The following is a 23503-nucleotide window of genomic DNA, read 5'->3' on the forward strand; positions in this document are numbered from 1 at the left end:
CATAGGGGTGGTTCTTTTTTTCTCTCTCACTGTTACCACACAATATTTCCATTCTTTACTCATGTGTTGTATACATTCTAATATGCTGGTACCTGAGGCCGCCTTTTAGTCGGATCACACTAATGCACCATGATAATCTTGCACTGCACTTTGATTCATTTATAAGTGATCTATTTTAGAGGATGTATTTTGTATGAGAAAAGAGAAATTTGCATAAGACCAAGTACATGAAAATACCTGTAGTATTATAGGAACTGACCATGGGCCAGATCTTCAGATCATGTAAATTGGCCTAGTTCCAGTTACTTCAGATGAGCTGGCACCAGCATATTGTGAATAATGAACAAGTTCAGCATCCAAACTGTAGGTATATTGTTTATATTTCGGGGTGCCAGTGAGCTGTACAAATTAGCCCAGAGACGGGCAAATTTTTTGTCTTGAGGGCCACATCGGAGTTCCAAAACTGTATGGAGGGCCAGATAGGGAAGGCTGTTCCTCCCCAATCCCTAACCCTATCCGCCCCCTCCCACTTCCCAACCCCTGACTGCCCCCTTCAGAACCTCCGACCCATCCAACCCCCCCCCCCATTCCTCGTCCCCTGACCACCCCCTCCTGGGACCCCCTGCCCCTAAGTGCCCCCCGGGACCCCACCTCTAAAGCCCCTTTCAGAATGCAGCCCTGCGAACATGGGCGGAGGACTCAGGAGGAGCAGGTGCCGCCAGAGAGAAGCGACAGTTTCCCCTTCAAAGTGCCGCTTCTCTCCGGCCAGCTGCGCGGCCGCCCGGTGCTCCTCCGGAGTCCTCTGCTCCCATTCGCCACACTCCTGCCACCCACACCACCCGCCTGCTCCCCTGAGGCTGCAGGTGAGCCTCCCTTCCTACTCTCCCCTGCCCCTGCAGTGCAGCTCCCTCCTGCGCTGGTGGCACAGCGTGCTGAGGCTGTGGGGGAAGGGGGACAGCAGGGGAGGGGCCGGGGTTAACCTCCCCACCTGGGAGCTCAAGGGCCGGGCCGGACGGTGCTGTGGGCTGGATGTGGCCCGCGTGCTGTAGTTTGCCCATCTCTGAATCAGTCTGAACTTTGTTCTTGTAATTTACATCTTCACCAGGCACCTACATTTTTAATTCTGACCTCTGTTACACCTCTGTAAATTTAGAGAACCTGCAAGTTTTACACTGGCTTTTCAGCCTAGTAAATGAGATGAGAATCTGACTTTCAGCTGTGTGCTATACTACATAAAATAATGTAGACGAGCCAGTTGGATGGCTGCAGAGCTGCAGTATTTGCATCATCTTTGGTTTTTGGCTCTCAAATGACGTGTCTGTTTTCTTTTATAAACATTGATTTCCCTTTGAACTTTTTTTTTTTCTTTTCTATTCAACCCTGGTCACATTCATGCTTCGCTTCTTTCTGAAATGAAGGGCTGCCATCTGTAGCTACTTTGCATTGTGACAGAATTACTTAGATGAATATGGCAACTGGATCGGCTTTGGCAAGACCTAACACAGCTACATTCGTCATAGGCCTATGACCCTGCCAGATTGAGCTGTGCTTGGGCTATTGGTTTTTTATTTCCTTATTTAAAGATACCTGGTCTCTCCATTCGCTGTGTAGGGTTGAAAAATTGGCTGGCCGCAAGGCATATTTTGTGTGGGCTTTTGTACAGAATGAGCCCTTATGATGTCACAGATACATTTATATACTGTATGTTCCTCTTAATCATTTAACTGGCAGCCTGCAAATACTATTATTTAAAAGGTTAAAATATATCAGAGCCTGTCCGATGCAAAGAAAGATCAGGTGCATGGTGTCAGGGTGAGTAGATGGCTGTTAAAATGGCCTGGCGAGTCCTTTTAATGTTAGCTAATTGTAGCTAAAGAGCAACATTACCCTGGGTAAACTTGAAAACCTGAGGGGAAGCATTGTCTAGAATAGTGGCTTTCAACCTAAGGTCCGCGGACCCTAGAAGTCTACCGACTATGTCCAAGATTTCCAAAGGAGTCTGTATCTCCATTTGAAATTTTTTAGGTGTCCACAAATGAAAAAAGGTTGAAAACCACTGATCTAGAATTTAAGTTATAGGGACTGTGAGTCAGGCAGTTTTTGTTTTCACCTCTCTGCACCTCAGTGTCCCTAGCTGCAAAGTGGGGATTTACTTACCAGCATCACAGGGATTTTATGAGACTTAGTTTATTATAAGATGCTCTGAGATCCTTGAATGGAAGGGCAACGTATTTATAGAATACTTGGCCTGATGTTTTTGCTGTTTCTCGTACAATTATTTCTGATATCTGTTTTTAAATAAGTCCAGTTCTCCTCCAGAATCCAGTTTCCCCTTCTGCTAGACCCATGATACATTCAAAATCCCTATGCTTATGATATCAGAGTTTGCTCCGTTGCCATAGAAATAACTGTTTTGCCAATAGTTCAGTATTACGACTTCAGTATAAGAATCAAGAAAGAGGATTCAATAGACTGTAAGGGATCAAAAATTTTAGTGCCAAATTGGGCTCCAGTACCCCTTTAGTCCCACTGAATGCATTATGGAAAGCAGTCCACGCTGGGATCCATACATACTATCAGTAGATCCAGTTACCTTTTCCAGTTTTATACTAAATTCTCATGTCACTTTATATGCATAAGGAAAGGGGCATCAAATGTTAAATGCTTTCCCAGTGTGAAAGTCCATATTTAAAGTGTTTTGTGGAAACCTTGATTACAGTGAGTATTTTATTTGTTACTAAATTTTTAATGGGATCAGTTTCTTTCAGATCTCTTCTTTTTTGCCCGCTGCGGTAGAGGATGTTGTGCTGTGCTATTGTATGTAGATCGTGCTGTTCATGAACCATAAGGGGTTTATTATGGCTAGAGATGGGTTGATGTGAAAGATATCTCAGTCGTCAGACTTACCCACAGGAATTGCTAACATGCCTCATTATCTGTGAGTCCTTGAGCCCTTGTTCTGTGACATTCCTCCTGAAAAGGCCACCTTCCTGAAAAGGAAGCTTCATTGTGTCAGTCAATCAATGTGCCTAATGTTGCTGCTCTCTCCCAGATGTACTGCTCTCAGGGCTACTATATCCAGGCGTGACAGTGGAGGAAATGGGATTGTGCCACTGTCCAGAGCGTATTCAAAGTACATAACTTAATCACGAGTAGGTGAATGCCTGAATTAGATAGACCCATAGGCGACTTTATAGGATCCAGATGAGCTCAGGACTATTTGATGTTTCAATGACCTTGATGTCAAAGGGAGAGAGCTAAAACCAGTTTTTAATAGTTTATGTAAAGGTATCTAACTAGGCAAATATCCTGAGACTGGAACCTCTCCGATCAATACCAAACCAAATGAATCAAAGTAAGCAAACAAACAAAAACATTGTGAAATTTACAGAATATTTGATTTGGCAGGCTTACTTATAGGAACTTTGTAAGGTGTGTGTGTGTGTGCCACTCCCAACTTACCGTGGGACAAAGTCCCTTGTAGCTAAGGGAACAGCATTTTTATGGAGTTCTGAGTAATAACACAGGAGTTAAAATTGGAATATTATAACTTAAATGATTGATTGCTCTGCAGTTCTTTCTTTGGTTATAAAGCCCTGTTGAAGAAGACTGCAGAGTTCTCAGTAAATTCTGTCTTTATTCATAGAGATGGCCACAACTTTAAAAAAAACGAACTGTGGTGGCCTTATACCAGAATATGTTGTTCCAAAATTGAATGTAAGACATAGAACAGTATTAAGATTTCAGTTAAGAGCTCTTCAGACCTAATCAGCTGCGGCCTGAGAACACAGTGATGTACAGCTGTCCCTCAGCATACAGTATGGAAAGGCATACAGTATGCCTCAATCAGGGTATGTCTACACTACCCGCTGGATCGGTGGGCAGCGATCGATCCAGCAGGGGTTGATTTATCGCATCTAGTCTAGATGCGATAAATCAACCCCCAAGCGCTCTCCTGTCAACTCCTGTACTCCACCTCCGTGAGAGGCCCAGGCGGAGTCAACGGGGGAGCAGCAGCAGTGGACTCACTGTGGTGTCTTCACTGGGGTAAGTGGATCTATGTAAGTCGACTTCAGCTACGTAGCTGAAGTTGCGTAACTTAGTTTGATCCCCTCCCCAGTGTAGACCAGGGCTATGTTGCTTGTCCAAGGCCAATTGAAAGCATCAGGGAAACTGAATGTATAGCCCTATAAACCGTAAGTGTCCTAGTAACAGCATTGGCTAGTTTTCAAATGGCTTTCTGTAGAAATCAAATAACTTACTAGCAATGTTTTACTGCTATTCTTGTTCTCATAAAGTTATTTAAAAATATAGGACCCAACAAGTTCCAAAAATAAAACACATTTGTTGCAAAATTATAATTATTTATTTTAACCCATGTTAACCTAATTTCAGTGTTGTTCTCTGGCAGAGTCAAACACTGTCTGTTTCCTGCTTGTGCATTATTTAACAGCCAGGAGCATTCATTTAATTTTATTGCAGTACCCATCCCTTGCCTAGCACTTTTCATCAGTAGATCTCAAAGCAATTTACAAAGGAAGTCCAGTATCATTATCCCCATTTTACAGATGGGGAAACAGAAGCACAGAGAGGTGAAGTGACTCGCCCAAGATCACCCAGCAGGCCAGTGGCAGAGCCAGGATTAGCACCCAGGTCTCCTGAGTCCCTAGTGCTCTTTTCACTAGGCAACATTGAAATGTTGCAAATTGGCTTTTGTCTAAGTAGTTATATATCTGGACACAAGGAATCCGCTGTCTGTGACAAGATTAAATTCTTCATGGCATCTTGAATGATTCCATTATTTGCCATTGATGCTTTTAAACTATGTGCAGCCAGACTCAAAAGCAAAAATCACCATGAATGTGGTAAAAGTGAATATATAACATTAACCCCAGAGCAGTTATGTAGAAGTGGGCATTTATTTTTGCGTGAATAAAATGAGCCCATCACACTTGACCCTGAGAACAGGTACAGGGGAAAAATGTGCATCAGTACATTAACTAATATTGTAAACCATCTCCTGTCCCTAAAGAGCAGATCCTGCCATGCTTGCTTACACTGAGCCATAGCTTCTTCCATGAGTAGTAGTTCCACTGATTTCAAGGGACTACTCCTGGAGTAAGGTAATAGTGTGGTTAAGGATGGCAGAATTTGGCCCTTAATAAACTGTATACTTTGTCTACAATCATACCACAGGCAAATGCCTAAGAAAAAGAAATTGGCCTTACAGGGCAGGCCCTAGAGATCAAGAAAGCCTGGCATTGTCAGAGAAGTGAATGCTAGAGTCTAGAGCCCTCCACCAAGAGCATCCTGCCCTCGACATTCAGATATAGATAGGGAGTATCCTCAACTGTCCTGGCAGCACTTTGGGAATGAGGCAGTCTCTCTAGGCTGGCCAGGAGCCAGTCCAGAGCAAGCTCTTTGCCAGGTCCCATCAAACTGCCTCAGGAAAAACCCTAAGTTGTTAGGTATTTCAATGAACTTTCTTTGTTAGTTGTCTCACTTTATCAGACTAACCTTAACAATTCCCACCATGTAATAATTTTCCCAACCCATAGTTTCTGTAGCTCAAAATTTAAAAAATCAAAACTCTTCTAAAAACTCCCCGAGTGTCTCATTTCTGTGTCCCATTATAAATAGTGTGGATGAAAATGTGTAACTTCCTCTAGTGCATGTCCTCTGTTTTGGTTACAGGGGACACATGGTAAGTCAAGTTTGTGTGTTCACAGCATATCAACGGAAATGCTGGAAAGAAGGTCTTTCCAGAAGGGCCAACAATGAGAAATAGAGATGTTTTCTATACTGTGATTTACCCAGGGTACAGTCGGGACTTCTGAACAGATGTGTCCCCTCAATTCTCCAACCTGGTGTGCCTTTTACACTGCTAGGCTATGAGAGCAACCACTTCTTGCCTGCTCTGATACAGCCTCTAGCATGTAAATTACTCCCAGCTATACTTTATGAGTGCTTAGCCAGGAACCCATGAATTACATTGTAGAGTGATACCAGCAAATTCCCAGTCCCAGACTTGTCCCCAGACATGTGTGTCTTGTACTGCCAAGCTCTTTCCTTCTGGACAATACAAGTTCACGGAAATTCCGTCATTTTATTAATAGAAAATGATATGCACAAATCCTGTTCTCTCAAATGAAGTTTCCCAAACACTTCAATTCAAACATGCACTGGTTTAGATAAAACAATAGAACAAATTTATTAACTACAGAAGGAAAGATTTTAAGTAATTACAAATAATGAGGCATAAAAGTCAGAATTGGTTACAAAGAAGTAAAAGGGAAATGCCAACTAATGCTTAACCTAACAAGCTAAGTGACCATAAAGCAAAAGGGTCTCTCTCACCACATGTTCTTTCGCGATCTTACTGGCTGGATGCCTTTCAGCCCGGACCCCTCCCCTAGTCCATTGTTCCTTTCCTTGTCCTTCAGGTGTGGATGTCCTGGGCAGAGGGAGGGAGGAGAGAAGTGATTTGAGGCTTCTGTTCCTCATTTTTATCCTTTTCCTCTTCTTTGAGAATCGTCTCCAGGTGGGGTTCAGGAGACAGGAAGTCTGGGGAGACAGGAACTTCCAGCTACTTCTTTGCCAATGTGTAAATTTCTCACTCTTTTTCCTGCCAAAGAATGGCCACTTAACCAGGTGATAGTCCATTTAATTATGCTGACACCTGTCTGAGGTGTTGGCTACTCTTTTGTCTTTGAGGAACTGGACTGAAGCTGTTTCCTTAGACTTAGAACATGCCTTATACAGTAGAATTTTATAACTTTACTTACAAAGTTGCCACACGCATTTTAGCAGGATAGTAATGTTCAGCAGATTGTGAGTTTTCAAATGATACTTCACAAGGCATACTTTGTACAACATTTATCCTAGTCTTGTAAAAAGGATGAACGTAAGGGTACAAATACCCTGCTAGCGATCTGATGTATTTCCTTTGCCAACGGTGTCATTTCTCCATCCCCCTCCCCCTTCCAGCTCATTCATGTTGCTTTTCCTTTTGCTTGAACATGCAGTGCGGTCATTGTTGTGCTAATTTATTGTCATGGAGCTGACTACGGTCTGATCTACACTAGGAAATTAGGTCAGTATAACTATGTCGCTCAGGGGTGTGAGAAATCCAGACCAACCTAACCCTGGGTGTAGACAGTGCTAGGTTGAGGGGAGAATTCTCTACTGCCTCTTGGGGAGGTGGATTATCTACACTGACAGAAGAATTCCTCCCATCAGCAGAGGTAGCATCTTCACTGAAGTACTACAGCAGTGCAGCTGCAGCATTTTAAGTGTAGACAGGCCCTAAGGCGCTAGAAATGATTTGTGATTTCATTGCCAGCTCAGGTAGGAGACAATGGCTTTGGGTCAGGGGAAAGCTTTGTTTAAATAAAACTTACCTTTTAATATTTACAAAAGCATCAAGGAAAATGAATAAAAATAACTGAAAGGCAAATGGAATGAATGTTTATATATAATATGACACATTTGAAAGACCTGATCCACGGTGAAAAGTAATTCCTGCACCATGGGAGAGCTGCTGTCAAGACAGGTTAATTTTAAGGCCTAAGAACCATTAATTGGCTCTTGTGTATAGTCTTCATTGAAATAAACATCATATAAAATGACAGTCAGTGCAACTATAAGCCCATTCCATTTGTGAGAGAAATGTTCCTTGTATTAGTAAGGGATACCTCTGACCATTGTGAAACCTAAGTGTACGTGAGATAGTCATTCAATATTCTCTGCGGTGATTCCTGCCTTTTGTCTTCTAAATTTCCCAGTTTTAAATCGGACAATAGACACTGATTATACGGTCTCTCTTGAAAGAGCTTGGTTATAAAAGAAGACCAATTTTAAAAACATAAGTGGTAATGAGAGATTTTTAGAAAGTGAGCTGGAGTAATCTTCATAGAAGGAAGACACTGAATATTCTGTGAATATTGCACACAGGTGACATCAGTGGAATACATACCAAGGAACCCTCTTATGCCAGAACGGTTTTTTCCCAGGACCACCCACAGCCATCTTTAGCAAAGACCATTTATTAAAATAGATAAATAATTCTACATGCAATGCTGACATTAACCAGTCAGTCTTTTGATGGGTGCTCATCTCTGATCACTGAAAAAGGGCTGCTGAGAGGGGAGACAATGAGATTTTAAACGAATTAAGTTGAGGCAGGACCAGAAACAAGCGTTGCTGCTATGGGGTGCTCTGCTGACAGTCATGTTTGTGTACATTGCTTGAAGCAGGGACTATGCCTTCCTCTGTTTTGTACAACACCAAACATAGGACAGAGCTCCCTAGATACAATTCCTATTTGTTATTTTGTATCTGAATTGGAAACTATATTTAGAAAAAAGGCCCTTCAGCCGTAAAGGGTATTTTTAAAGTATTAGAGTCAATGAAGACCTTCCAAGTGGCCCTTCATCTCCTTCAGGGGCTCTCTGACCCCAGCTGATTCTTATGAAATATCAGTCCCCACTGCTTAGGATAGCTCACTGGCTGCAAGCCTGTTTTCCCTGCTGCCTGTTACCACTCTTTGTTTTCTTTTTTGAAATGCCTGGATCTTCATCAGGTAATTTGTGGGGTACGTCTGCAAAGAGAAGTGTCAATCCGAAGCATAATTAAAGGCCTTTTTACTGGGGAGCTAGCGTCTGATCCAATTCCCATTGAAGTAAAAGCAGTCACTTACGTCCAGTTTTAGTTATGTTTAAGTACGCCATGGTGGTAGTAGTGGTAGACGCCAAACCTCACAACCCTGATGAGCGAGAATATTGTGAATTGGATTAATAAGCACTGCCTACGTAAAATTTGGATTAACCTATTGTGTTTCCTTTTCCTTTTCTCCAGGCATCAACAATGTTAAGAGCATCTTTAGCCCCTGTGTAAGTGTTTCTTGCTGAGCTTTGCTTGGTTATCTGTAAAGAGAGTATGTGGGAGGAGACAGCCAGTACCCCAAAGTGCACTGACTAACTGGTTACTAGTGACAGGTTTCAGAGTAACAGCCGTGTTAGTCTGTATTCGCAAAAAGAAAAGGAGGACTTGTGGCACCTTAGAGACTAACCAATTTATTAGAGCATAAGCTTTCGTGAGCTACAGCTCACTTCCTCAGATGCATATCGTGGAAACTGCAGCAGGCTTTATATATACATAGAGAATATGAAACAATACCTATTCCCACCCCACTGTCCTGCTGGTAATAGCTTATCTAAAGTGATTTCCAGCACAAATCCAGGTTTTCTCACCCTCCACCCCCCCACACAAATTCACTCTCCTGCTGGTGATAGCCCATCCAAAGTGACAACTCTTTACACAATGTGCATGACAATCAAGCTGGGCTATTTCCTGCATAAATCCAGGTTCTCACATCCCCCCCACCCCCATACACACACAAACTCACTCTCCTGCTGGTAATAGCTCATCCAAACTGACCACTCTTCAAGTTAAAATCCAAGTTAAACCAGAACATTTGGGGGGGGGGGTAGGAAAAAACAAGAGGAAACAGGCTACCTTGCATAATGACTTAGCCACTCCAAGTCTCTATTTAAGCCTAAATTAATAGTATCCAATTATCAGAGGCTCATTCACCTGCACATCCACCAATGTGATATATGCCATCATGTGCCAGCAATGCCCCTCTGCCATGTACATTGGTCAAACTGGACAGTCTCTACGTAAAAGAATAAATGGACACAAATCAGATGTCAAGAATTATAACATTCATAAACCAGTCGGAGAACACTTCAATCTCTCTGGTCACGCGATCACAGACATGAAGGTCGCTATCTTAAAACAAAAAAACTTCAAATCCAGACTCCAGCGAGAAACTGCTGAATTGGAATTCATTTGCAAATTGGATACTATTAATTTAGGCTTAAATAGAGACTTGGAGTGGCTAAGTCATTATGCAAGGTAGCCTGTTTCCTCTTGTTTTTTCCTACCCCCCCCCCCCCAAATGTTCTGGTTTAACTTGGATTTTAACTTGAAGAGCGGTCAGTTTGGATGAGCTATTACCAGCAGGAGAGTGAGTTTGTGTGTGTATGGGGGTGGGGGGATGTGAGAACCTGGATTTATGCAGGAAATAGCCCAGCTTGATTGTCATGCACATTGTGTAAAGAGTTGTCACTTTGGATGGGCTATCACCAGCAGGAGAGTGAATTTGTGTGGGGGGGTGGAGGGTGAGAAAACCTGGATTTGTGCTGGAAATCACTTTAGATAAGCTATTACCAGCAGGACAGTGGGGTGGGAATAGGTATTGTTTCATATTCTCTATGTATATATAAAGCCTGCTGCAGTTTCCACGATATGCATCTGAGGAAGTGAGCTGTAGCTCACGAAAGCTTATGCTCTAATAAATTGGTTAGTCTCTAAGGTGCCACAAGTCCTCCTTTTCTGGTTACTAGTGAGAATCACTTGCCTCTCTGTGTATGGTTACCAACAACTGTTGTCTGTGAATGCAATGTGGCCCACGTGACTTTTGTGAATTTTTGATGTAAAGGGATCATTAACGTTCTGATCTCAGCAAACTCTTTTTAGCCCTGTTAATATGGCTTGCTGCACAATATTTTACCAACTGTGATTCAGTGGCTGTGTTTTCCTCAGTTGCTATAGACACTACAGTCCTGTTGTAGTTAGGTTCCCACAAATCCAGGAGGAACGGAAACCCCGAGTAAACTTAGTTGTGTGTTTCTAGAACCAATTTTGCAGTGGATTTAGTAACTTTGTCCCTGAAGGAATAATAATTATATGGCAAGTTTTTCTGTGATTGAATGATTTTGTCTTAAAGGGATAATGGCCCCGATCCTCAGAGGTTTTTAGATGCCTAACTTTCATTGAAGTTAAATACCTTTGAGGATCTGGGTCTCTGTGATTTTATGGTAAATTCAGAATTTAGAATTTGTTTGAAAAGGGAGTAGGGCAGTGTGGTGAGTGTTTGGGGAACCTAATATGAGTAGGAGTGATTTTAGCAGAAAACGTATATTTTAGTACTTAAACCAAAAACAGTTTAGTGAAAGCAGCTTTTAAAAAAGTCACCATTCCCTTGCAGTGTTGTGCTAAGAAGCAGTATTGTGTTAGTGCATGAGAATAGAATGCGACCCTCACTAGCAATGCATATTACATTTAACAGTTGATTTTCTCTGTCCAACCTGAGCAAAATGTACCCAGTAAACTGTATAAATGGTGAAAAACCCCGTTTTAAAAATCCTTTGAGTTCTAGTATTCTAAACTGATGTGAGTAATCGAGATAAGGAAATAAGTCAAAAAATTGTGAGATTTATTTTCCTTTTAAAAGGAAGGACACGTGCAAGTTGCTTTTTTGAAACCAGATTTGCTCTCTTCACTTGCCTCACTTCAGTAGCCTCAACAGCTCCCGTTGAAGGAGTTGGATGCGGTATTAATAAATGTCAGGTTTCCTATCTGCCATGTAGGAAAATGCAGGAAGTGCCATTGTTACCCTCTTTGGATTATGAGAAGCTGAAGAAAGATCTGATCAGTGGGAGTGATCGTCTTAAAGCTTTCTTACTGCAGGCTCTGCGCTGGGTAAGTGAAATGGTCTCACTACAAGTGAAGAAGGATCTCGTGCTAGGCCCTTTCAGTAGAGCTGGAGCTAAAATCTAATTTGCAGACAAGAGGGCTCACATCTGGAGTGAGGTGTCTTCCTCCATAATAGGGTGTGTGGGGGGCGGAGAGAGAATGCAGAGGCTTCTCTGCTTGAGTTTCAGTCAGTGACACTTGCTGAGGCTCTGGAGGTGCTGAGGAAAGTGTAGGATGTGCCTTGTGAATTACATCTGTGGCCTTTCTGGGTGATGAAGGCCAACTGGAAGATTTTGGAACCTTCATTGGAATGATGCCTGAGGGAGGGTAAAGTGTCCTTTTGTTTCAGAGGGCATGTCTACACTACAAAATTAAGTCGACTTACATTAAGTTGATGTACAGCCACCACTGTAATTACAGCAGTGGTTCACATCCACGCTTGCTCCTTCCTTTGGTAGTATGTATCCTCACCAGGAGCACTTCCACTGATGGAAGTGGGACACTGACGGCTGGCCCCAGGCAGCCATGGGGTTCACAGCTGGCCCCCTCTGCCTGCCCCAATGCTGAAAGCCAGAGCTATCAGTGCTGTGGCAGGGGGTCCTAGCTGTGAGCTTGAACCTTGCTGACAGCTCAGGGTGTCAATGCCAGTGGGGGAGGGCTCCACTTGGGGCTGACAGCCAACAGGCGATGTAAGTAATGCAGCGTGTAACCAGACACTGTATTGCCCTAGCTATTTCGACGTAAGCACTATCCCTCTTATGGAGGTGGAGCTATGTCAGTGTGTGTGCCACTTACTTCCGCAGAAGCAGCATTGTAGTGTACACACTGACATAATTAGGTTGATGTAAGCTGCCTTACGTTGACCTAACTCTGTAATGTAGACCAATCCAAAGAAGTGATTGTGTGCCTTTGTTCAAGGAACTGTCTCTCGGTAGGGCAATAATTGGAGAGAGACTGCCAAAGTCTTGAACCTTCCTTTTTCGGGGAAAACTGTGAGCATATTTTAGCAAAACTTTGAAGGTGGCAACAAAAATCTTTTAACTTCATGCCACGGAAGAGGGAAAGCCAATGGAGGGATTGAAAAGGAAGGCTGACATGGGCAAAATGACCGGCAAGAAAGATGATCATATAAAGCAGCTAGATGCTGTGTAAAGTTTCATACCCTATCGTACTAATGACTTGAACCCTGTGGTGGGTCTCTTCCCTGTCTACCTTACCAGGTCAGTCCTGTGCAGATGCTGACAGATTCTGAATGACAGTTTTTTGGTTGGCCACTGAGCTGAGAGCGCTAAACTCATTTCACTTGCTGTCAGACCTCTAAGTTGAATTCATCCTCTGTGTGAGAGGAGGATTAATTCTCCCCAAAGAATTCTCCCAGACACATTCTCATATTAGCATTAATTTATGTGAATGATTAATTTCCCATCCCATTTTTTATAGCGCTTGACGACGTCTCATCCTGGTGAGCAGAGAGACACCGTCCTGCAGGCTTATATCAGCAATGACCTACTGGATATCCATAACAGTAGCCAGGTCAGCAAGAGTAGATCTTACTCTGGTTTGTGTGTGATATTATTTATTTTTATAATGTGCGGATCAGAAAACTCTGTCTATTACAACATACAAATAATTAAACAGATTTGTACATGATCTGTTGGGTTGAGGCATACGTTTCAGAATACACTGACCACTAATACAGATTCTCTGTCTGGGGAAGGGCTGGTCTGTCTGTTTTTGGGAGCTGACCTTTTTCATCCTAATTGCAGTGTTGTGGGATGACCTCTTAATGGGTCTCCATAAGCCAAAATGTGATATTTATCATTTATGCAGTAGGAGGGCCCAGTCCTGCTAGGCTTTGAGTGCTCTTGACTCCCATTGAGGTCAGTGGGAGTCAGGTGCACATGGTACTCACAGGAGATGCTAAGCACCTCATAGACGAGGCCCTGAAACAGTTTCTATAAGTGATTCTGTGGGATCTTCTTCAGGTTGGGGGGCTGTCCGTAAGCGAGGACTGGCCTGTCTCCCAAGATCTGTGAGAGTGAGGGATCGTCCCTCAGGATAGGTTGTAGATCCTTGATGATGCACTGGAGAGGTTTTAGTGGGGGGCTGAAGGTGACGGCTCTGCAGCGCATCATCAAGGATCTACAACCTATCCTGAGGGACGATCCCTCACTCTCACAGATCTTGGGAGACAGGCCAGTCCTTGCTTACGGACAGCCCCCCAACCTGAAGCAAATACTCACCAGCAACCACACAACAAAAACACTAACCCAGAAACCTATCCTTGCAACAAAGCACATTGCCAACTCTGTCCACATATCTTTTCAAGGGACACCATTATAGGACCTAATCACATCAGCCACACCATCAGGGGCTCGTTCACCTGCACATCCACCAATGTGATATATGCCATCATGTGCCAGCAGTGCTCCTCTGCCATGTACATTGGCCAAACCGGACAGTCTCTATGCAAAAGAATAAATGGACACAAAACTATAACATTCAAAAACCAGTCAGAGAACACTTCAACCTCCCTGGACACTCAATTACAGACCTAAAAGTCACAATTCTTCAACAAAAAAACTTCAAAAACAGACTCCAACGAGAAACTGCAGAACTGGAATTAATACACTAAATTCATTTCTCTTGTGACCCAGAATAAGAATTAAACTAGGATTTTGTTCTTAAGATGTTCATACAATATATCCTTTTATGCAGCACCTGCAATCACATTTTTAAAAGCACATTTCAGTACATTCAAAACTTACTATAACTTTTTCTTTAGCAGAGTGCTCTAGCCTGCATATTGATTGGAAGGGGTCTTCAGTGATTGATAATTCAACTGTGTCATTAACAAAGTCATGACTTTTATATTTATTAATAATAATTAATTTTATCCAGAGTAGTGGTTTCATTCTTTAGCCATGGGTCTAATTTTCAAGAAGTAAGTCCTGTTGTCCTCATGAGGATGCATTTGTTGCCTCTACAGGTACCCTAGAAATCATAGAAATGGAGGGTTGGAAGGGACATCAAGAGGTCATCTAATCCAGTGGTTCTCAGCCAGGGGTCTTCCAGCGGGTACATCAGCTCATCTAGATATTTGCCTAGTTTTACAACAGGCTGTGCAAAAAGCACTAGCGAAGTCAGTACAAACTAAAATTTCATATAGACAATGGCTTGTTTTATACTGCTCTATAATATTATAGGCTGAAGTGTAACTATAATATTTATGTACCTTTTGATTTATTTTATAATTATATGGTAAAAATGAGAAAGTCAGCAATTTTTCAGTAATAGCACTTTTGTATTTTTATGTCTGATTTTGTAAGTAAGTAGTTTTTAAGAGAGGTGAAACTTGGGGTACATAAGACAAATCAGACTCCTGAAAGGGGTACAGTAGTCTGGAAAGGTTGAGAACCACTGATCTAGTCCATGTCCGCCCCACCCCCATGCTCAGGCATGATAAGTATACCTGGACCTCTCTGGCTGGTGTTTGTCTAATGTTCTTTAAAACCACCGAGGAGAAGGATTCCATCATCTTCCTGGGTAATCTGTTCCTGTGCTTACCTATCCTTATAATTAGAAAGATTTTTCTAATATCTAACCTACATCTCCCTTTCTGCAAACTAAGCTGATTACTTCTTATCCTACCCTTGGTGGAAATGGAGAATAATTGATCACTGTCCTCTTTATAACTACTTTTTACATATTTTTACTTTTTACATCGTGTCTCCCCTCAGTCTTCTCATCTCTAGACTAAGCATGCCCAGTTCTTTCAACCTTACCTCATAGGTCATGTTTCTAAACCTCTTACTTTGCACTTGTCTTTACTGAATTTCATCTTACTGATTTTAGACCAATTCTCCAGTTTATCAAGATAATTTTCAATTCTGCTCATATCCTCCAAAGTGCTTGAAACCCCTCTGAGCTTAACATCTACAAATTTCATGAGTACACTCTCTATTCCTTCATCCAAGTCACGAAGGAAAATATTGAATAGTACCAGATCCAGGACAGACCTGTACAGGACCACACTTGATATGTCCGTCCAGTTCAACAGCAAACCACTGATAACTACTCAATGAGTACGGTTTTTCATCCAGGTGTGCACCTACCTTATTATAATGTTATCTAGACCATATTCCCCTAGTTTGCTTATGAGAATATCAAGGAATTAGGAAAAAACAAAAAAACAAACCCCCCAAAAACAGAACAATCAAATTCTATTTTTGATATCTGAAACTTTCTGTAAAGGGTAGTGATGTATAGGAAATGCCAGAACTGAGACTAAAGTTAACAGAGACTTGCATTTGTGCTTTGTGAGCCAAGCACTGCTGTTCAGACTGTGTTAATGGTTCCCTTGCACCTAAACATGCTAATAGCTGTCAAGCAGCAGATGTCCCTATTCCAAGTAGCATTAATGCTTAGTCAGAAATGAACAAACCCCCTACAAAATATATGTTTTATTCAAAGACGCTAACTTTATTAATTTGAGTTTAGTTAACTTAATTTCCTTTTCTAGGGTGCTGCTTTATTATGACTTTACCCTGCACATTAAAGCTTGTTCTATTTTGTTTCCACACCTTTTTCACCCATACAATGGAAGATTAAAGTCAAGTTAGCAACTTGTTAATATGCTTTTGTTTGTACAGTTCTGATATTTGCTCTGCATCATTTATAATGCCTTTAAACATTTCATAAGCCTGTGTTAGAATTTTCCGCTTCATTTATTTTGATAAATGTTTGCTTTCTCTTGCAGAGAAATGTGCTAAAATTGCTACATTCCAAGAGTGAGGTGGTCCGACAGTACGTGGCGAGGCTTATCAATGCTTTTGCTTCGCTGGCAGAAGGTAAGAGATGCACTGCAAAGGGCTGTCCTCTTCATGTACCTTGGCACATTATAGGTACTTCATTGTCCTTGGGTGTGGAAATTTAAATACATCCTGCTTCTGGGCATTCATTGTCCTATGTTCTGTTTTTCCAAGGTCGAGAATTGTCAGTGTCTGTACAGTTGCCACTTACCACTTTGACAGTTTATTTTAGCTTTTGTTATTTCAGTCCTCACCTTTTATAGTGTGTGGTCTTTGTCATGGGCAGCCAGTGAACCGGCAGCTGGGGGAGGCTAGCCCATGGCCAGCCCCCGCAAGCCCCAGCGCCAGGTAGGCCAGTGTTGCACGGCCCGCCCTACCCTCCTGGCATCCGAGCGCTGGGCAGGTGGGCCAGTAGTGCGTGTAGCCGCCCCTTGAGCACAGGGTGGGCGGCGAGCAGTCCCCCTGAGCGCCAGGCAGGTGGGCAGCCCCAGTGCTCTAGTCCCCCCTCCCCCAAGCGCTGGGTGGCACGACCCCAGTGCCCGGGTGCCCCCCAGCACTGAGTGGCCCCAGCCACCCCAAGTCCTGGCCGCCCTAGCCCCAATAGGCTTTCCAAAAGACGAGCAGCCTGCCTGAGCTGGGGCCAAGGGGGAAGGGCAAGCAGGAGCCGGAGGGGGCTGGGGAAGGAGTGTGGGTGGGGCCACGCTGGGCTGTTTTTGGGAAGGCACAGCCTTCCCCAGCCTATGTGCCACGCCTCCCTTGGTCTCTGTAGGCCGTTAACAGTAGGTTTTCTAATATCCACACTATACGTTATAATTGTTATGTCTTCAGTCCCTTCATGGGGCAGTGAAGTGTGCTCTTCAATCACAGTAGTTGTGCACCTTGCAGAACCGAACCTGTAACCGTTCCCATCTTGCATCATTAATGTTCTGAAAATGCACCTTTAAAAAACTACCCAAAAAAACTGGCCCATGATCAGAGTCCTACAGAGAGTCCCGGCCCCTGGGCTGTGTACTAGGGCTGATACAGCAGATTTTTGTGACTAGTCCTGTACCCTCCTCTTCTCGACCTTGATCAGCCTCTGTGTATCACGGCTGCTCAGGCCATTGCACGCTGAATTGTGATGGAGCTTTGCTCCAAACCTTAGTCTCTCGGACTGGGATTTTCAAAGGGGCCTATTAGAGCTAGGTACCCAACTGCCATTAAAAGTCAATAGGAATTGGACACTTAACTTTCTTAGGCCCCTTTGGAAATCCAAAATGTAAGTGTAAGATCTCCCTGAGCAATATGGTAGAAAGTACATGGTTAAATGAGAGGTAGCGAGGGTCTGGCTAGTACGGCCAAAGTACTAGCTTGGTAAACTGGTACAGTTGCCCCAAATGGGTGGAAGCTATCTTAAAAGTGATGTGTTTTGTGCAGATTGTGAGTTTCTACTGAGGGTTTCTACTGCCTTGTTAGAGAGAGAAAGTTGGCTCAAGCCATCTTTCTTTCCAAAATGGGAGGGAGGCTCTCTGTCGTGGGCTAGTATCTCACTATCTATTCTTTCATCACTGTTTGCACCAGGTCGGCTCTACCTTTCCCAGAACCCAAAGTTGCTGCGAGTGCTGGAGGAAAGGCTGAAAGCTGAACACAAGGATTCCCTTACACGGGAGAATGTTCTGGGGGCTTTGCAGAAATTCAGCCTCAGGTGATGACAGCTCAGCAGGCAGTGGTGACAGCAGGAGGGGAAATGCAAACTAGGCAGGCTCTGTTCAGGGCGGAAAGAAGAGCACTTGATTTTCATACAACAATCATCAGAACCCACTGTGGCTGATGAAAGAAGTGCCATTGATAACTGGAGGAAGACCCAACTCTGCTGGCAGAATTAGTCTGATTTCTTGACAATTGTCAGACTCAAGTGAATTTGTGCACATTAATGTCTGTGCATTTTAATATGTATTTTTAATTACACAGTCTCATTGAAACTATATCAGGACAGCTCCCTTATCCTGAAAGTCCCAAAAATCTATACAGGGACAAGAAAGCCTGTGCGTTCTCATTCAGTTATCTGCAAAGGGGGGGTCAGGGTTTGCCCTCTCTGCAGAGAATTAGCTAGTTTTCATCCTCGACCTTTGAGTCTGGAGCCATCCATTCAGACACTGTCTCTCCTTTGGCTTTTATGAGAGCAGCTCTACCATAGAAACTTGCTGCCAGTGCCTCCTGCAGTGAATTTCTCTTGGGACTGGAGGAAGGTAGCTGATGTCACCCCCTCCTGAGTCAGTCACTCTCCATCCAAGTCCCCTCTTCTCACAGGAGAGCAGCAAGGGATCAGTCTTGCATAATTGTGATGTAATTATGCATCTCTTTTAAATCAAGATTCAAAGTTTGCCTGTGAAGACTGTGGGTTTGTTTTTGTTTTTTACATTTGTCTCATTTAAAGCTTGACTGGAGAAACCATTTGCATGCACCGTAAGGGAGAGGCCCTACCTGAGTGGGGGTAGATGAGACTCAACACAGTTTCTTTCATTCTAGATTTTGTGGTATCAGGCAAATTGTTACCTGTACCATACTGCTGGGAGTCCCAGCCAGAAAAAAAAAGCAGATGCCATTCTTAGAGAAAAAGAGATTTCTATAAATGCAGTTATAAAGAATGCAGGGGAATTTATTAAGTATTCTTTTGGCACTAAGCATGGTATGGTGCAATAGGCTGCAGAAATTTTAAAATGATACTTTATTATTAACACTAGTATTTAATCTTGTGCAAGGACTGCTACAGATAACCCATATGAAGACATTTTTGTTTGTATCAGATGTTCCCCAGATATTGCTCCAGTCCATGCCACAAACCCACTTGGCAATCTGTGAGTGCAGCAAGCTTCTCTGGGGGCGGGGAGAGGCTATCTGGATCAATTGCCTGGCCTTTTAATAATAATAGAAATACATCTTTTTTGTTCATTGAAGATTATTTTTGGTCGACCTGTGAATTAGGCTTAAAGTGCAATGGGTATTAGATAAAATGGAGGTAATGAGCTCTTCACCGCAAAGTTTCCACCAGCAAAACAACATCTTGTAGTAATCCAGGCTCAGACACCAGGTAAAATGAGTTCTGCAGCCTGGTTTGAATTTCTGATGAATGTTTTGCCTTGCCAGGGAACAGACACCCTTATAGTTAGCAGAACCTTCAAATATTCAGTGTGGTATTGTATAGGGGGTGACTCTGTGTGAGAAGAGAGTTAAATGAACCAAGAATCTTTCCAGGGAAAAGAGTAAATAGGATTAAGCAAAGATAATATTTGCTAAATTGGAGGTGGGCATGGGGGGGGACCAACTTTCCATGCATCTTCTCTCACAGACATAGCTACCACTCCTTGTTGGGGTGGCTTGATTAAGTCAACAGGAGAGCTCTCTCCCGTCGGCTGACAGCGACTACACTAGAGAGCTTACAGTGGTGCAGCTGCAAGCTCCCTAGTGTAGCCATAGCCTACGTTTGCATCCTACAGTTGTCTCTCTCTTCACGTCTTTGGGTTTTATTAATGTTCTAGTTTCTCTGCCTGTGCCAAAAAGTGTAATTTACACTCTTTGTTGGAGGGCTAACATGTAGGAAATAGAAGAAGTAGTTTTACCGCACTCTTATTTGAAATACATATAAACAGTGTAAAATGTATTTGTTTTATATCCTAGACGTGCCTTGCAGTCGGCTATGATCAATGACGGGCTCATTTTCTGGCTGGTTGATGTTTTAAAGGATACGGACTGCCTGTCAGATTACACGCTGGAATATTCTGTCGCCTTGCTCATGAATCTTTGTCTCAGGAGTTCAGGTCTCTTACAGTTACAGATGTAATTTTTCTGTTGGGAAATGAGTGGGGGAAAACCCTGACCCTGAACCTTTCATACTGATATTACTGAGGTCTTTCAAGTGATTTTGCATTATGTCTGTTTTTATCAAGATTTATCTGTGTTTAATTGCCCCCACCACTGTAGACTCTGAGCTCCATAAATGGTGCTTTTGATCAGGTGTCTTTTCCAACCTGCTCTGAAACAAAATCCACGCCTTGTGGGGAGTCAAAATTCACCTTCTTGCTGGAGTTTGGCTTTGTTACCAAAGAAATTAAATTAGTGTTCAGCTCAGTCCTCCCCTGGCTTGTCTGTACCTAGGGTTGTTCCCCTCAGAACTGCTCTATCTACACCTGGGTCCTCTCTATAGAGAGCCACTCCCACTTTCCTTTATATAGGGGGGGTGATGTGAGGAGCCACCCACCTGACCTCACTGAGTCAGCAAAACTCATTTAACCCCTTCCCAGCATGTTCATCACCTAAAAGGGTGGAGCGTTTCAAGCAAAAACAGTCTGTCTGCCTCAGGGCTAGAATGAGTTACCTGATTTCTGACTGGGCCGAAGCAAATAATATGCCTGTTTATAAAAGCCAGTTAGAGCTGAGCTATTCAATAATGCAATATGGCCCCATCCTCACCTTGCAGGATTGGACCCATAGCGATCAACAGTCCTCTTATGACACAGAGAGCCTCATGATAATATAATGATACAGTTTGTGACCCCAAGGAGTTTACAATCTTAAGAGATTTTAATTAAAAAAAAAAGTGGGGGGTGGAGTTAAACCCAGATAAGTACACAATAGCCCTCAATTGGGATCATCAAAGTAACTTTGTTAAACTGTTGTGGGATCAATGTCTCAGACTTTGAAAGTAAATATTTTAGAAGATGTACCTGTCTAAAACCAGAGTAATTCAATTGACTTCAGTAGAGTTATTCTGAGAGCAGAATTTAGCAGGAGTGGGGAGCCGTCCATTGCATATTGCATTGTATTAATGTTTAGGAAAGAAAGAAGAGTTTGGTTCTTTTAATTTCCTTCTCTGTATTTGAAAAAAAAAATTATGCCTTTGCAGGGAAGAAAATGTGTGCGAAAGTTGCAAACCACGTGCTCAAAGTTCTCTCTGATCTCCTTGGCCATGAGAACCATGAGGTACTTGTACAGCAAATATTCCTCTGTTTGGGCAAGGGAAGGGTAAAGCTGATGATTAAAAAAAAAAGGTGTGTTTTGCTTGGTCCTTTGCTATTGTACCCTGGCAATAAATCACATGGAATTTCAGTGAAGTTCACAGTCCTGTAAACTCATCTGGGCTCAGTGAATGCTATGGGGGTTTTTCCCTCGAGATTTTGTTCTCTCTCTTCAACTGTATGATTGGTAATTTGAAAATGAATGTTTGGTAGCAGTATGGTTTTCACATTCCAAACTGCAGGTTCCTGGGATTATTTTAAAGTAATCTAAAACCAAATCTTTCAAAGCCTTACTACATCGGGAGATACAAAACTGTTTGTGATGCAGACCATATGCGAAGCATCAGGTGCAAACAAGTCACCTCCACCAGTATTTCTTTCTTTCTTTTTTCTTTTTAAAAAGAATACTATAAAAATAGCTGGGTGGCCCTAAGTGTTTCGCTCCAAATATCTCTCCATCTGCTGCTTCGTGTGGGCTGCCATTTTATGCCCAGCAGTTCAGGGCAGGAGAAAGTGGATACAGCATTTGCCTTCAGTGTGAATTTTAAAAGGAGTGTGGGGAGGCAGAATGTCATTTATCAGACTGGGGATTTCGGCGAGAACATCAGGATTCAGTCCCTGACTCTCATGGAAAATGTCTTAGAACCTTAGATGAGCACCAGTGGTTGGGCCCACAGTTTTATATCCCATTCTGCAATGGGAGCTACGTTTTAAACATCTTTTTATTTTTATTACCTTATTGAAACTGAAAGTAGAGACAATTTCCCTGAGCAACGTGTGTGTTTCTTCTGTATCTTATAAAAATCCACGGTGTGATGTGGCTCAGCACGTCTGTACTACTTTATTTTAATTAAGATTCATCTTGGGAGTCTCTTGTTGGACTAAAAAAGAAAAGGAGGACTTGTGGCACCTTAGAGACTAACCAATTTATTTGAGCATAAGCTTTTGTGAGCTACAGCTCACTTCAAGTACTCCTTTTCTTTTTGTGAATACAGACTAACACGGCTGTTACTCTGAAACCTTTTGTTGGACTGTATTGTTAGCCTTGTTTTTGTGACCAATGTGAATTTGAAGGTGGTTTGTACAGTGCATGGTGATGTCCACTTATGGCCCAGTCCTGCACCATTTAAGTCAATAGAAGTTTTGTCATTGAAGTCAATGGCAGTAAGATGAGGCCCTTGGATGATGGGAGAGTTTTCTGAAGTTTTCTCAAACTAGTAGTCACAAGTGTCTTGGAGATCTAGATATACTATGTTATAATGTCCTGTGTTGAAGAGATTCCTCATGGATTTTTAAAGTAGATGCGTAGGCATCTGCGGAAAAGGACCTAGGGGTGACAGTGGACGAGAAGCTGGATATGAGTCAGCAGTGTGCCCTTGTTGCCAAGAAGGCCAATGGCATTTTAGGATGTATAAGTAGGGGCATAGTGAGCAGATCGAGGGACGTGATCGTTCCCCTCTATTCGACATTGGTGAGGCCTCATCTGGAGTATTGTGTCCAGTTTTGGGCCCCACACTACAAGAAGGATGTGGATAAATTGGAGAGAGTCCAGCGAAGGGCAACAAAAATTATTAGGGGTCTAGAACACATGAGTTATGAGGAGAGGCTGAGGGAGCTGGGATTGTTTAGCCTGCAGAAGAGAAGAATGAGGGGGGATTTGATAGCTGCTTTCAACTACCTGAAAGGGGGTTCCAAAGAGGATGGCTCTAGACTGTTCTCAATGGTAGCAGATGACAGAACGAGGAGTAATGGTCTCAAGTTGCAGTGGGGGAGGTTTAGATTGGATATTAGGAAAAACTTTTTCACTAAGAGGGTGGTGAAACACTGGAATGCGTTACCTAGGGAGGTGGTAGAATCTCCTTCCTTTGAGGTTTTTAAGGTCAGGCTTGACAAAGCCCTGGCTGGGATGATTTAACTAGGAATTGGTCCTGCTTCGAGCAGGGGGTTGGACTAGATGACCTTCAGGGGTCCCTTCCAACCCTGATATTCTATGATTCTATGAACAGCGAGACCCAACCTTCTTCATCATGAGAGGCAACTATGGGTCATGGTAGGTAGTTTCCTGCATATACCTGCACTATCTGGACCTACCTACAAAAATCCTTCTAACAAAATCAGGTGGTAGGGCTGAAGAAGAGACCTCTGGGATCATCTGGG

General features: G+C 42.9%; 1 protein-coding gene across 5 annotated transcripts in view; it reads left to right on the top strand.

The window, feature by feature from the left end:
• The window catches only part of ARMC9 (armadillo repeat containing 9), a 112263-nt gene that overhangs the window by 43256 nt on the left and 45504 nt on the right, over positions 1-23503 (top strand). For all 5 annotated transcript variants that reach the window (XM_073359128.2, XM_073359129.2, XM_073359130.2 and 2 more), the window contains 7 exons: positions 8857-8891; positions 11436-11547; positions 12982-13074; positions 16301-16391; positions 17913-18036; positions 20010-20149; positions 21235-21311. In XM_073359128.2, the coding sequence (XP_073215229.1) occupies positions 8857-8891; positions 11436-11547; positions 12982-13074; positions 16301-16391; positions 17913-18036; positions 20010-20149; positions 21235-21311 (672 nt within the window). The remainder of the gene's footprint in view (positions 1-8856; positions 8892-11435; positions 11548-12981; positions 13075-16300; positions 16392-17912; positions 18037-20009; positions 20150-21234; positions 21312-23503) is intronic.

This window comes from Lepidochelys kempii, chromosome 9, assembly GCF_965140285.1.
Source record: "Lepidochelys kempii isolate rLepKem1 chromosome 9, rLepKem1.hap1, whole genome shotgun sequence".
Classification (NCBI taxonomy): domain Eukaryota; kingdom Metazoa; phylum Chordata; order Testudines; family Cheloniidae; genus Lepidochelys; species Lepidochelys kempii.